Source organism: Falco peregrinus, chromosome 5, assembly GCF_023634155.1.
Source record: "Falco peregrinus isolate bFalPer1 chromosome 5, bFalPer1.pri, whole genome shotgun sequence".
Lineage (NCBI taxonomy): Eukaryota > Metazoa > Chordata > Aves > Falconiformes > Falconidae > Falco > Falco peregrinus.
Window position 1 is genome coordinate 21,862,511 of NC_073725.1, and position 16,151 is coordinate 21,878,661.

The following is a 16,151-nucleotide window of genomic DNA, read 5'->3' on the forward strand; positions in this document are numbered from 1 at the left end:
AAAATGTGGAAGTTAACAGTATTAATTCTGCTATATCTTTGTAGACAGGAAAAACCAAATTTTACATATTCTTAGACAAAAGTTTGCAGAAACAGAAACCATTTAGTAGTCTGAGAAAAACTGGTGACAATGGGAACACAAAATACCACTTCGATAATTGTTAAATATCTAACTGAAGTGATTGCCAGGTCTAGAAAACAAGATGCGATCTGTTCTAAATGGAATGGCATGCATGAGAATAATGTTAATGTTATGGTCAGAGAAGCATTTCTTTTTATGGTAACAGTATATTCTAAACATTTCCTTTTTATTAAAAAAACACTTCCATAGTTTAATGCTCACAAGGCAGAAAATGTTCTGGACATGTAGACTGCATCTAAACTGTCTTCTAGCACATTCTCTCCAAATAAAATTACAACAAACCATTGTGCAGAATTGTTTGAAGAGTAAATAAAAATTCTTTGGAGTACTTTCTTTCACCAGCGTTCTACTCAACTGCTTGCAAGGAAACCTGAAGCCTAGCTAGGAGCTTCTGTCTGTAAATATCATTGGTATGTCAGAAGATTTCCCCCCTTCCTTGCCTAAACTTCTCCTTAAATTACATTCAAATTTTTGTGGTACCATAAGAACTTCAATATGGCACGTATTTCAGTATTTTAGTATTTTGAAAAGGTTTCATTTCCATTTCCACCTCCAGTTATTGTTGGTTTACATTTTTCATCCCGGCTGCTCTGCAGGATGTTTATCCTGACAATATTTATGTGAGGTCTTATAGCTTAACATGGAATAATGTTAACTACTGTATCAAAACCACATCGAGATATATACTGAAGTGATATCCTGTATTATATGATACGCAACAGATTTCACCATGTTTTATCAAAGCACATGTCAAAGCAGTGCAATTCCTAATGGCAAAATAAAAGCGAGTCATGCAAAAAACGGTTGGTTGGGCTTTTATGAGATTCACATGAACTTTCTTTCAATTCTATTCATGGGAATGCACACTCCTCAGTTGTGCAGCTTCATTTTTCAAGTTTAAATGAGGACAAAATCCAAACCAAATCTCAGCAAAATTGTTTTGCTTTGCCTGCTATCAGTCAACATCATACAAAATGCCAAAATGCTTTTCCCCAGACCAGGTAGAAATTGCAGATGATCCTAGATTCACTTGAAACCCAGTACAAGCTTCTAAAAAAGCCACAAACCATTCTAAGTATTCTAGATATGTACCAAAATCTGGATTCACCATATATTGCAAAAAACCCCTGAGCAGAGTGTAAAGAATAAAATTAATATGTACTTAGATAATTCTTATTTTTTATTCTATAGAAGTAATTTATTGCAGTATACTTCATAGTTCAGATACCTGAAAGAAACCATTGAGATATATTAATGTCAGTTCATTTTTCTTCTAACTGTGGCATGCTATCTTTAAGTATTTTGTTCCAGAACCCAGTAAAGCAGCTGGACTTTAAACTAACTGGAGATTGACTCTAGTTGTTTTAGAACATTCCTTAATTCAACTAAAGCAGTGTTTAGGTGGGGACCTCAGGTGAGGATAGAATACAGCACTATATTTACAGACCACTCTCCAAATTTTGTACACAGTCTCACATAGTCGCACTCACTAAATCAGAGCAGAATTTTCAAGATATCTACACAATAAAGGACTATCTAGAACATGGTTTGGAGAACACAAGTACATTATCTATTCACAGTATTTTCTTCATATAACTTTCATCCATTACAAAACCAATTTGCAAACACTGAAGACAAATCACGGCAAATGCTTAATAGATCAAATATACTGTATTACTGTGTGTACATGTCCACATTTTATAGTTCTATTGGAATGTGTGCGTGTGAGTACACATGTATGTATATTAGGTAGCATTTATATTAGAGTCTTCAAAAAAAATGGGGCTATTCTGTTTGTGCTAACAACTGGAAAGAAGCTAAAACCAGCTAAACTTATGTGAGAACTCCAAATTGGCTTGGTAAGGAAGGATCAAGTAGAAATTAAATGGTATCACCCATACCTTCCAATGAAGCACTCCATAACCTACTTCTACTTCCCCACTTTCCCATGAAATCAATGTAATTTGCATCAAACATCATAAACAAGGTTTATGCCAAGGACATTTCAGTAAAAGGGAGATCCAGCACTGCTGGCAGAGTTGCATCATTTCTGGAATGGAGTGGTTAAATTGGGTTAATTGGTTAAATTTTTCTTTCCCCTACTTCAACAGTCTGATCAGCCCTGGAGAATAGGACTGTTATAATAGCATTAGGTTATCTGTGGGTTCTAGGATCCTAAAGGTCTTTTCCAACCTAAGTGATTCTATGAATAAGGTTATTAAATCACTTCAGAGGACAGTCTTCAACAAAGTACATGGGGAAATATGTAAATGTAAGCACTTAAAGCTCTGTCAACAAGTATTTTTCAAGCAGCTCTTGCAGGTTCTTACCAGCTCTTGCGTATCTTCTGCTAATGGCAAAAACGTAGCTTCCAGAATAGCAACTTGATCAGCACTGAGCTTCTGCCACAGACTAATCAGCATAATAACCAGATGGGTGGCACTTTTCAACTTTGTGAATGCCTGGAACATGTTGGCTTGGTTTTCTTCTGCTGCATCTGCTAAAGCTATTACCTGCAAAAATTACAAACGTCTGTTAAGTATAATTTTACCATCCATGAACACTCAACACTGAAATTACCTTTGGCACACTCTTGTTTTCCTTTAGAAGATCCTGAGGAATTCCACAATTCCATAAACACAAACCACAGAGTATTAAATGAGTTATCATTTATCTACATTTTTCTTTTGCATACCCAAGGCAATTTCAAGTCCATAAAGCAACAGTATTTATCTCTCTAGTACAATCAACATAGAAAGGATTCTGTTTAGAGCAGATTCTTCAGGCATTCCTGAAACTGATCCCCATCATATCACATAATACCTGATAACAAACTAACTTCCAGGTTAATACCACACAAGACACTAATCCCTATATGATCAGCAAGCCTACAGTATTAATCAAAAACAGTACACTTGATTTATGCAGTTAAAAATGCAGTACATAATTATTACCATACAAACATAACTGCCATCTATTATTTTATTAACTTTCGGGTCTCTCCATGTTTTGCACTAGTTGCTTCAGCTTTTATGCCACAATGTAAACATTGTGGATCATATATATGAAGGCAATACCACATCAACTGCCAGACATTATGAAAGAACTTTCAAAATAAAATGGAAGATTCCCTTCTAAGATGGTAAGATAATTTTGCTGAGTAATTCAAGACGGGGAAAAACAGAAGAGCTATTGTATGATATCCTACTCAGTTTAGAAATAACTTGTAATTGTATATAATATTGTCCACTCAGCATTACAAAAATTGGTATCTTGAAAAATATTGCTATAAATGCCTTCCTTCTTGAAATAGAATGTTTAGACATTTTCCATCACTGGTGAAAAATGAAGATGGCCGTGATTTCAATATGCAATTGGTATAATTTCAGTATGACAAGAGATTTTCCACAGGATTTGCAATTAATTACTTCAACTAAAGGTAAGAAACAAAGGTTAGGGGTTTATCCTGAGGGAGCACAATTTGCAAGACCTGTTCTCATGAATTGCTACTACATCTTCATGTTGCCTGAATAATAATAATTGGCTTACAGCAGCACTGATTATCTCCATTGTCATTTAAATCAACACAAAGCACCTCTCAACCACTTTCTCCTTCTGTTTATTTATCTGCAAAATAGCATAACAGTGCTTGACTGGAGTTGTGAAAAGCCTCAAGAAATGCAGTTAAAGTGTAATTAGTATTACAACAGAATTTACAAATTAAAACTTGCAGAGCTTGATCCATTAACATTTGGCAACAGCAGGAAAACGAAAATACTATACGATGCATCTTCAGCCGGGAAACAAAGCCAACCAGCTGTTAGCATTTCACAGAGGAAAACTATTTTTAATCTCCCACACTGGCATTAGACATGTGTGTGTGTTCCCTCCAAGCTCCCATGTGACTGGGAAGATAAAGAAAAGAGAATTTTAGGGAACTATAAATAAGAAACATTTCAAACAAAACGTGTTGATAGCTTTTGTTTTAGATTTTAAAATGTAATGTTTCCAAATAAAATAGAGAACCCACAGGACACTCATGAGTCCAAACACTACATAAATCAGAGCCAAGTAACAAAACAAAAAGTAAAAAAGCCCAGCTAACTATGCAAAGGAGAAGTGAGAAATTAATCCCAAATAGTGAAAACCAACATGACATACTTCGGTTAGAGGAGAGTAATAGTCACAGACATGTCACCTGATGTAATCTTGCCCGCATTCATTTTGCTCAGTCCAAAGCCCTGATGTTCTTCATGCCTCGTGTTTTAAGCAAGGTGGAGTTCCATACTGCAGTCACTTTTGAATGGTTATGGATGACAAAGCTACATGACAAACACAACACTACATAGTACCCTACATCACTTGCATCTATCCACTGTAACCAGTAATTGTATGCCCTATATAGCTTCATCTTTCTGAGGAAACAAGCAACAACAGTAAAGTTCTCCTCAGTCCAACAGAATCCTTCAAATGTCTAATCACCTTTCCTGTCCAATATACATTTGAGAATTTTGGGAAGAAAAATATGCTAAGGTTAATGTCATCAGTGTGTTAAATTCGTCAGTATGCTTCCTATAACATCATTACTGGGTGGGATAGTGCAATGGACAAATCCATAATTCCTGGAATTTGGATTAAAGGCAAGATCATTGTATCCTGTTGTGGATAATGATCAGGCAATATCAATTTTGCTGAAGCAGCAGGCAAATACAGTCACACTTGCGTGACAGCTACCTGAAACCCACTTACACAACAAGGGTAAAGGACACCTAGACTGAGTCATTAATGAATTCCTAGGTGGTCTCTCACTCTGTGCTATATGTCAATTTACACTATACTGTATACCTCAGAGGCATAAATCACATAAAGAGAACTAAATGACATGACCTTCTACCTTAAGGATCGTTAATTTCAGAATTTGCCTTCTTTCCATTTTACAACCATTTACAACAAAGGAGATGCTTACCTTTTCTTAGGCTATAGATGTAACACAAACATCCCAGTACTCCCAGACAATACCTAATGTACCAAGCCTATAAGCTATTTTGAAAGCAGCTTCACAAAAATCCCTTAAAAGTACAACCATTAAAATAGTTTATCCTTGGTACAAAATTCTACAGTTCTAACGCACAATAATACAAGACAAATATTATACCAGTGAGAGGTCTATGTTTCTGAAGGAGAGGTGCAGTCTTGGAGTGTTGCAGGTTACTAAAACATACAGCAATTAAATCTTTATGTGACTGCATATATACAAGTTCTACTTTACACTTGCAGAGAAACAGAGGAGAAAAAAAAGCATTTCTAAGTACTAACTATACTCTTAATAGATGAAGAAGTGACCTAATATAGCTTTCTGAAATCTGGAAGATCCAGGATAACACAATACAAATTACCATACAATAATGTAGGCACACACAGACATTGTAGTTTTAAAAAAGCCAGAAAAAAAAAAAAAACCAGACAGAAAAAAGGTTGTCAAAACAGCACCCTTTGAGATACGCTGAGAACCGAAAGCCAAAGCGATAAAGCAGCTGGAAGAGACTAAAGATACTTTGACAATACATAGTTCCACAGTAAATACTTAAAATGAGGGGAAAAAAAGAAATCTTTCCTCACAGAGCAACATTATTCTAAACATCTGCCAGGACATCAGCTATAAATTTTAGAAGTGTTCTGTGGCTCTTCATTCAAACACTTGCAGAATTTAAGGATGAATAAGTTCTAAAATCTTTCACATATCTAATTATTTTCTTTTCACATGAATATTATCTCAATTGTATTTTGTAACAGTTGAGCAAAATAAAGAATCCATACCCTTTGCAAACTGAAATCCTAGTCTCTTTAGACTCTTCATGGTTTCTCCATGATTTCCCAACTGTATCTTCAACTCTTACAGTAGTTGTTCAATTTGCCTAGTTACGTTTTATCATCTTTCTAAACAGATGTAAGAAAAAAAAGAAAAAAAAAAAGGAAATCTCCCTGTTTTACTATTTCACAGGGTAGGTGGAAAAACACATTGCAACTGGCAGTGCCAAGTGTAAGTTAGATGCAAAAAGTTTAGAACTGGAAACCGTCAAGTAAAAAATCAGTCTATATTGCAAGGACCATCAGTGCCTATTTAAGATTTTTCTTTCTCCCTCTTTAATATTACAAAACTTTCAAAGAAAAAAAAACCTAAAAATAAGTTTTTTAAACTTTCTAAAAGCAATGGAAGAAAGGAAAGTGGCTGATACAGGAAAAATTTAACAGGTACTGGAATGGGTTAAAAGTACAATAATTAAATATATATTTTTACAACTAATCAGAACTTGCTCTTCATTTACATTTTTTTTAATTTAAATTTTTCTGACCAAATTCTTGCTGTGTTCCAATACCAATACACTTACCTATAGCAAAGCAGAGGTCAGTTAAGTTATTAATGAAAGCATGTTGTAAAAGGAAAATGAGAAAACTATTCTCTAAATCAAGATAATATTTAAAACTTTTAGTAAATTTCATATTCACAGCTGTAAATGTAGAGCTGAAATCCAAAAATATTTTTATAATCTTGAGAAGTTCACCCCTCAATGCTATTACCAGCATCTGACTGCGATAATTTCCAAGCACAGAACATTTCTCATGTTTTCAGCCTCAAGTGTTCAAGCAGAAAGATTTCTCTCCATGCTTATTTCATTGCTAAGCAGACCTTACAAGCTGTCAAGCATTTGAAAACTTCAAATTAATGGTTTTAAAAACAATCAGATTTCTCCATTATTAGTGCTTACTTCACAATATTTTCAGGGCATTGTTTAACATCCAGCAATAACTTCAAAATTACTAATCCCTCTTGAAAAAGGCTTGCAACATACTCATTCTTGTATATTCAGGCAAGTTCCTTGGGGCAATAATGAACTTCACTCTCCCAGGCTTATTCCAATAATACAAAAAAATACAAGTACATTTCCAAAAATACAAAATGCCTTCTTATTAGCTGGCTAGGAAGTTGAAGAAAACTTCAAACAATAAAGGGCAAGAAACTAGTATGAATTTCCAAGAAACTTTCTTTTGAGTTGTTAGTATATTTTTTTGGAGCGCCTAACACCATTGGGACGGAAGACTCTCATAGGTTTAAGCCATATTCTAAAATGGAGAACAGAAAATGTGACTGACAATTTGTTTTTCTTTTTTGAAAACAGCCAAGAAAAACATAATTGTCCATAACATGCTTAATGCGAAACAAAGTTTCACCACAGCTGAAACTTTAGCCAACTAGTCTTATTCTCACCTAGTTCCATCACACTGGGTTCAGCTTCTGGTAAATTTGAAGTACCTTCAATTTTAGCACAAATCAAGTTTAAAGAGAGCAGTTTAGCATTTATGGAATACAGAATCTCTTTACATTTCATCCATAGCACTTCAGAGCAAGTTTTCTATGTAAAATTTGATAAAAGATGAAACATGTAAAAAGGTGAACATCAGAAATGTAATTATTCTGAAATGGACACAGGGATTATGAATTCTCAAGATTATTAAGTACTCCACAGTAAATTAACCCATAATCAAAGCTTTTATACTTGGTTTCAGAAAAGCCATTCTGTAACCAGTACAAGCAAAAACAGATCACAAACTCACAGGTCTCTTCTGGCGATCATTCTGATGGAATAACTTTGCAAGGTAGGTAAGTGATCTGACCCCTTCCAACAATTTTTAAACAACATTAGATATTCATAAAGCAGGATTTTAACATATATAAAGCAGAAAAAATTAGAGAGCTGAGGAATGCTACGGTTACTGCTTTAGGTCATACCTATTGCAACAGGGCATTTATTACTACCCTATTTCACCTTTTCCCACATTCACTCATTTTAGAGAAGGAAATACAACTGAATTACTAAATCTGTAACAACATCTAACATTATTTTTTTGTGGTTTTAAGAAGTCTCCATCAGATATTCTAGCTCACATAGAACATGTAAGCATTTAAAGTCAAATATTTTTTTCCTTACAGGCTCCTTTGTTTACCTTGCACACATGGCATGCAGTCACATACAAATGCCAAGACACCAGCAAAGCAAACCCCTAAAACAAGTAAGACAACGTAAGTGATAAAATCAGTTAATAAAATCCTGAATATCCCTTATTCTGAGAGTAAACTTTTCTCCCCTCAATGTAGTTTTCTTAAAGTAGTTTACAAAGTAACGAAACCATGATTAGCAGCCCGATTCCTTGTGCAGACAACCTCATTCAGCAACCATTGTGCACACAGCTTTTGACAGGTGACTAAAGCTTTATGGAATGTGGGCAAAGATATCCATGTCAGAAAGTGATCTTTATCAAACACTCTGTCACCAGAAAGAATAACCATGTCACTCCTGCAAGGGAGCACTTCTAAATGCTGTGGTGTTCCCACAGCGCTGCAATGGGTACGTGAGAGCACACATTGGGACTTAGTACCTCAGGCCACAATTATCTGACCCATATAAGAACGCCTCGGCTAGCGCTAACCGTGACCAGTTTTTAAACCTGTGGCATAGGCCCACCACGATGACAACAAAGCATCAATTCACCAGAAACCAAATACTCAACTTTCAAGAGAAGCTCAACATGAACTTGCTCTGAGAAGACAGCAGAGATGAAAGACACTGCAGCATGATGACCCATGCTTTATCTGGAGACACTCAGCTACCTCCTCAAATTCTATTGCCTCACTTGATGAACATGAAATTATTGATCATCACAAGTAATTACTATTGCAATCTGTCCCTCTGGAAACTACAACAGCCAGACTAAGGAAATATGCAAGGCTGTAAGGGAAGTTGTATGGTTTTGTTTTCTTCTATGTTATTTCCACAAGGGAATTATCATTAACAGCTCTACTGCACCTTTCTAAATTGGAATTTGCCATGATGCAGTATCATCTACAAGTGCAACACAGGTTACAGGCTAAAATGCAATCAATTCAAGCACTGTAAGAGCCAAATGCATGTACTGTTTAAATTCAGAACGTTCTTTTGAGACTTCACATATATCAAAGCTGTGTCTTACCTCCACAAACCAAAGTGGCAGTGGATTATTATCACAGAGAGTCATGCTGCAACATTTATTTTAAGAATCAGTGATGATGATGTTATTAAGAAAATATTTGGGGATAAAGTAACTATCATTTCAGCTACGCAGAGACATCATTGTATGAATATGCTCAGTTCAGAAGGCAAAAGAACTCTCTATGCTTTTCATTTTTCCTCTTTAGAATACTCAGTAAGCAAACAGGCTATTACTTTGTCTTCATCTCTCTCTCCCCAGTTTTTTAAATCCAAGGTAACAGAAGAGACTTACTGTTGTCTCTGTTGTTCTATCTGCGGTAAGGATTACAGTTAAAATTATTTTAATTTGATTAATATACTTTTCTTTCTTTACTGGCTTGGGGTCTTCTTTTTAAAGGGGCTTTAGCATTTGTGAGAAGCCAGATAAATTAATATGGTCAACCGGAAGAATACGTACAAGAAAATTATTTAAATATCTGACACTTTGGCCTCCTCTTGATAGCCTAGCCACAAGTAAATATTGCAGTCAGCTTTGCACATGAGTAACTACCTGTTATTTGGTGTAGCTATAAAATACCAAAATGGGTGGAAAAAAAAAAAATCCTTGAAGGAAGGCTACAAACATATTCCAAAATACATATGATACTTTCCAAAACATTTAGAAGCAAGTTCTACATTAGGAAATCCAAATTTAAAAACAGAGTTATACAATTAGTAGCTTATCTGAGTAAACGTCTGTTACAAATTACACAAAAGCCAAGAAGCCAGTGAGTTACAATGAAGCCTTTACTTACGCTTTCAAAGCAAAAGTTCCATTTAAGCATAGGGGTGTACTAAATAACACAGAGATTTGTCATAGAATCTCCAATAGTCAATGAATATTGAAGACAGAGTTTCACTGTAAAGTTGTGGTTGAATTGGCAACAATGTATAAAAAAATACAGCCAAATATTAGCTAAATGGAGACAGAGAGGTGGGGAGCTTGGTTTATATCAACAAATATATGGTATTATATAATGATGACAAAAAAATCACAACATTAAAATTAAAATTTTAGAACAATTTTTATTTTTGTATATTAAAATAAGCTGTGAACCTAAACAGTTTAAAAAACTAACAGAGGCCTCATCCTGCAAATTACTAATTGTATTCCAGTCCAATGGGATCTATGGCTGGCCAGGAAATCAAGAGAAACCCATTAGATCCTACTTCTGCAATATACTTTATTTATGTACAGTGAAGCTCAGTGCATAGTCAAGGATTTGCTAACTCCAGTGGGGACATTGCATTGATTCAGGAAAGGCAGAAATTTGCCCTGTTAATGGCCACTACTTTCATTGTGATCAGTCATATGCACCTAGTGAGAAAAAAAGTATTTGCAGCACGGTAGATATCAGGTGATGAGCGTAGTTTTAGAAATCCAGAATATTTCCACAAATCATTGCTACTCAGAAAGCACACAGTAAAACACATGTCCTAAATCAGGCTCATCTCATATTAATATTTTATTACAATAATTAAAAGCAATAAACATGTTGACAGACACATCTTAAAAAGATTAATAAAAAGCAATCCAGCTAACATAATACAGATAGTTTTCCATCTGTATAGACACAAAGCCATTCCAGCAAATTTTATTCCAACACCTTTAACAATAAAAGTATCAATATCAAGCAAATCAGCAAGCCATCAAGACAGTGAAGTTCTAAGCTAAATGTCAAGCCATTAAACTTGCCCACCCAATCCCACTTGCAATTTTGGCACTTCTGTTTTGTACCCAACCACCCAAGGAAATTCCCAGATTTCCCCATTCAGGCTGAGCTAGCATATGATTTTAAGTAATTAGAAAACACTGGTTGCAAACACAGTGTCTGGGAGTAACAGTAAGACTCAGAATGGTTAAATTAAAATAATACACCCTGGAAACAAATTCTAAACGTAGCAATCAAAGAAAATGGATGGCAGGCTAATGAGAAGCTCAAACTTCACCACAACACAAATTTCAGGACATCTCTCATTAAAATCCCTTTTCTATTTTGAGACACTTTATAGAATTTCTCTATTTTTAGTAAAATCTTGAGAACATGTGTCAGTACATTTAGACATAAAACAGGCTTCTTGGGTCAAAGTGCAAAGGTATCAAAACATATTAATTTCTTGCTTGAATAACTTGTCTTTGAATTAAAAGTTTTCCATAATTTCTTCTGTTTTTTTTATTCTGAGACAGACATAACCATTCCAAACTAAGGAACTTCATGATGAAATACAGCTTTTATAAAACTCAGTCAAAAACAGAGTCTGTATGAAACCTTAAAAGAATTTAGCAAAGAGATTGGAGTTCACTGGGGTTTACTGGATTTACTAGCAAAAAAAGAAACATTGTTTCAAAAGAGTCAGTGGAAGTAAAAATTGATTGTTCATGCAAGGTGCCACAATGAGACAAAGTAGATTTTTGCATGCCTCCACAAATGAAGTACAGCACAGACCACAATAATGCTTGCTCCACAACAAGACCCAGCAAACAACTTTTACAAATTTAAGCTGCATTCTACTCTAATAACGTATTCAACTTCTGTGACAACAGTTATTGCCATACAGGTGCCATTATTTTCAGAGCTGTGGATTTAATTTTATGGGATCAAGACAATTACTGATAGACCCAAAATACCCTACTGCCAAGTCACACAGCAGGTGAACTTAATAATGAAGCAGCAAAGAGCTTATCATATCAGTGCCTGGGACCCTTCATCGGGGCGGTGGGGGGGGGGGGGGGCGGTGAACAAAAAAGAAAACAAAAAAGAAACCACCTGAAGTAACATTACAGGGTATTCAATGGCAATTCTTCAGGTGGTGATCAAAAGAACCTATATTTTTAGGTCACCAAATTTGTTGTGCTGCAGATAATGGCCACTGATACTCATTCTTCTGCACACCTGGAACTGCACCTCCTAACTCCTCTCTCAAACTGACAAATTAAGAAAATTCCCACCTGAAATACCCTGCTAATTCACAAGCACAAAGCCCATAGGAACAGAATCAGGTGTAGTTTCCTTTACATGCACACCTGCCGTAGCCACACAATAAACTCAGGCAGTGCATTCTGCCAGTAAAACTAGGAGTTAGAACTTAAGCAGAAATTAAAAAATAAAACCAAAACAAGCAAATGTTCATTTCCCAAATGAGTTCGTCTTCTGTTCCAAATAAGCTGAGATGCAAAACTAGTGATTATTTTAGTGGGTAAAACTTATTTTATCACACGATTATTCTGATGAAGTATGTTTAACCATAGGCTAGGGACTGGTGTCCAATGAAGTAAATGCCAACATCATATACACACATACGTATTTACAGGATTGGGGCTTTATTATTAATCATAACATTCTATGTTGTTCTCCTGCTGTAACTTCCAAATAGATCTGAAGCTATATGGCTTTCTAACATTCATCGCAAAAAATTTTATTTTTTTATTTAATGATCTACTTATAATCTCCTAGCCTTTGAGAAACGTCATAAAAATTTAGCTCAAAATTGGCAGTATAGGCAAAAGTCCTTCACCCATGTGTCTATGGAAATACGATTTTTTTCCTACTTACAGTAGGGCAACTGCTAACTCCACTCATATCCCATGTTGTTCTTTTCCTTCAAAAAAAATAATTAAAAGATAGAAGAGCTAACAAACAGATTAAAGAAACTCCTTCCAATATGTTTAGCGCCAATTCTATACTGAAAGAACAGCTGTGTGGCAAACTTGCCAGTTTTTGAAATAAACACATTTTTGACCTTGCTTCACTACCTATGCACCCTGGTACATAGCTGACAGAAAAGCAAGACAGTTCAGGCCACCTGGAGTTAAAGGGGGAACAACCTCTCACCTTCAGAAAGGCTTTGAAGGCACACTCAACAAGATTCAAAGTCCCATTCAACTCTACTTCCTAGAAGAAAGCAATTTCTTCCACAAAGAAAAAAAAGTGTTAAACAGCCTACCATCAAATGCCCAAGAATTAATGCGTTTCTTTCAGAGCCTTCCACGCAAACATCTCATTCCTTGGCTTCTGCTTTACTCTAACAGGCAGCTGAGTCCATGGAGGAGATGGGACTAAATGTGTAAGTTCTTTTTTAAGTCTTGCTGACCAGATTCCCACTATGGCTGCTAGAAGTGGGGGAGCAGAGGAAAGAGGTAGCAAGTGTCAGGTATGCTTCAGTGTCTGAAATGTGACACTTAACCTTGTAACCTTCCCAGTTTCAAATCCAGAAAAATCTCCTCAGTGTCTGAGCAGAAGTTTATGGATAATTCTACTGCATAATATTTGGATTAACAAATAGTGCTCTCAATTATGTACAGCAGGAAAGAGCTCATTTTTCAACGCTAATATATAACCACACACAAACACACCCCACTAAATTAGTAACAAATGCTGTTACTGATTTTGGCTGAGATAGGCTTTCTGATAAGAAAAGATTTTCCTTTCAAAAAAGCTCAATTTAAACACTTGTCGTGTTCCCCTGATGTAATACAGCTGAAGTTCATGGCCTGGTTCAGTCAAATCTAATAGTTTTGCCTTAGTTTCAACCATTACTGGTCATAACAAGATGTATTCAAAAGAGTATTCATGTTTGCTTTATTGTATGGCATCAAAGTTAGTAAAACACATCTGGGTAGCATACATTCTAGCCACACTGCAGACCAAAAATCCAGATAAACGTTTTGTCTAGAGGGATGACTAAATGAGTTGGCCAAATATCAGAACAAATTCACTTTGATGTTTCAAGTTCGTGGAGCTCAGAAACATGACCTACATTACACAGTTACATCCTCTGAAAGAGTAGCAACAATTCTTCCTTTAGCATCTGCTGGGGGGGTGGGGGTGGAAAGGAAGCATTTGTTATGAACGATGGCAGAATTTAACACGAATAAAATGGTAGGAATCTGAGGAAAAACATTTGTCTACTTTCACTCATATTCAGGAATAGTTCATATTCATGCCTTTTTCAGGACCCTCTCTCCAGTGCTTGCCTCCACCGTTACCAAAAGGGCCTTGGAGTCTGCTTAGGAGCCCATAGAAAAGGACAGCATTTGAGATTCACACTGCAGGTGCACATGGCTGAATTCAGACTGCACTGACGGGCCCCATGTAAGCAATTCCCTCAGAGTAAAGCTGAGCCACTTGTCAAAAATTAAGGACAAAAATATATAAAAATAGATAAAACCTTACATCAGGTGTAGAACTAACTTACTGAGCTCCATTGATCACGTAAGAAAGCAGACAGCTGGCATTTTAAATGTTAGGACTGGAGAGAATTACTGAGCATCATTCCTGTGGGAAGAAGTACTAAGGAAAACCTGCTGTGCAGTGAGAGTATGAACCAAACGTTATGTTCTTTTCTAAATGGAAAATTCCTACGGGAAAATATAAAAGAAAAATCATTTCCCAAAGGAAATAACTCCACTGCAAAGATTACCGTTAAAGGAACTGGAGGAAGAAATGCCTCTTGCCCTCACAGAGAAAAGAAACTATGAAGAACCAGGAAGATAGGCAGCCTTGGTTTCATTTGGAGCAAATACAAGAACATAGCTCTTTATAACAGAGTGAGATCCACAAAGACATTCTAAGATGAAGCGGCTAGTTTCCCTTCATTTCCTCTATAAACTGTGAAGTAATCGTGCCTTTTTTTTTTTAACCATAGAAGGCTTCTAACTTTCAATGCCTTTGACTCCAAAAGACCCTTCTTTCTCTCCCTTGACTACAGAGGAAATCTAACTTCTCTAGATGAAAAGTGCTTTTGTGAACCTTGCTCACCCACAGCACAACAAAGCAAACGCCACCTATTCAAAGGATATGCACAGATGATCTTTAGCAGTAAATACTGTAATAAAACATATGAGAGAGAATCTAAGGACAATTTCATCTCATTAGAGTCAATCTTCATTATCAATAAATGGTTTTCCCTTAACCTTATTGAAATAAGCAACTGAATGACAGACTGTATGCAAGATTATTGCTATATGCTTAAGTACTCAAGTACAGATGCATTCTTGTGCCTCACCATACTGCACATCAGGACCTCCTTAAAATTTCTCTCTCCCCTACACAATTGTTTTTTCTTCTTCCTTAAGAAAAAGCTATAAAAGTTGGAGGACATTACAAATCTTAATTTTTATAATGACAGGTATCCTTAATACAACATTTGTAGGCATGAGTTAGTGATCATCCCTTAAGCGTTAATGAGACAGGCTAAGGACCAAATTTTTGCAAATCAAAATGCTTATGAATGGCATTTTTCCCCTTGTTCAGAATACTTCAAGACAAAAGCAAAATATAGAGAACATCCAATTTCATGTGATCAGAATGATTTTCCAGATTTCCATTAAAAATGAAGTATTGAATTCAAGGGAACATTTTAAAAAATACTAACTTCACACTGCACTGAGCATTGAAGGATCTTGTTTGAATTCTTTATATTTACAAATTTAAAAAGCGTAGTAATCAATTTTGTAAGTTATATATTGGTAATTTCCTACACAGACACACTTAGTTAGTTCTACATGAAAGGTATTTCCAGCCTTTCACTACCATTTGGAGTTATTTCCATTACTTCCTACAGGGAAGCCTTTCAGTTAAAGGCAGATGTTCTTTCTCACATTGCAGACAAGGACAACTATACACACACTGAGGTTTCCTCAATTTGCAGTTTGATTCCCGCTGTACATACTCAGTTGACAAAGCTTTAACTACCACTTCACAACTATACAATACAGTCTGCACTTCACTCTCTTGATTACCATTCCTCCTCTCAGTAGAATGACTGAGCTGCTGACATAAAGGGCCACAGTAGGTGAAGTCGTATCAAAAATACATTAATAACCTGCATCCCTAAGTTACATGTCTCTGAAAAATCTCACTTCTTCAAAAGTGTACATCCAGAGAACAGCTATCATAATTTTATTCTGTAGTGAAAAATAACGCTAGCCCCAAGACTGTCAGG

The 16,151-nt window shown here is 35.8% G+C and overlaps 1 protein-coding gene across 5 annotated transcripts in view; it reads right to left on the minus strand.

Moving 5' to 3' along the window:
* BBS9 (Bardet-Biedl syndrome 9) overlaps positions 1 to 16,151 on the minus strand; it is a 311,265-nt gene that overhangs the window by 173,779 nt on the left and 121,335 nt on the right. For all 5 annotated transcript variants that reach the window (XM_055804136.1, XM_055804135.1, XM_013303082.3 and 2 more), the window contains one exon: positions 2,472 to 2,654. In XM_055804136.1, coding sequence (XP_055660111.1) covers positions 2,472 to 2,654 — 183 coding nt within the window. The remainder of the gene's footprint in view (positions 1 to 2,471; positions 2,655 to 16,151) is intronic.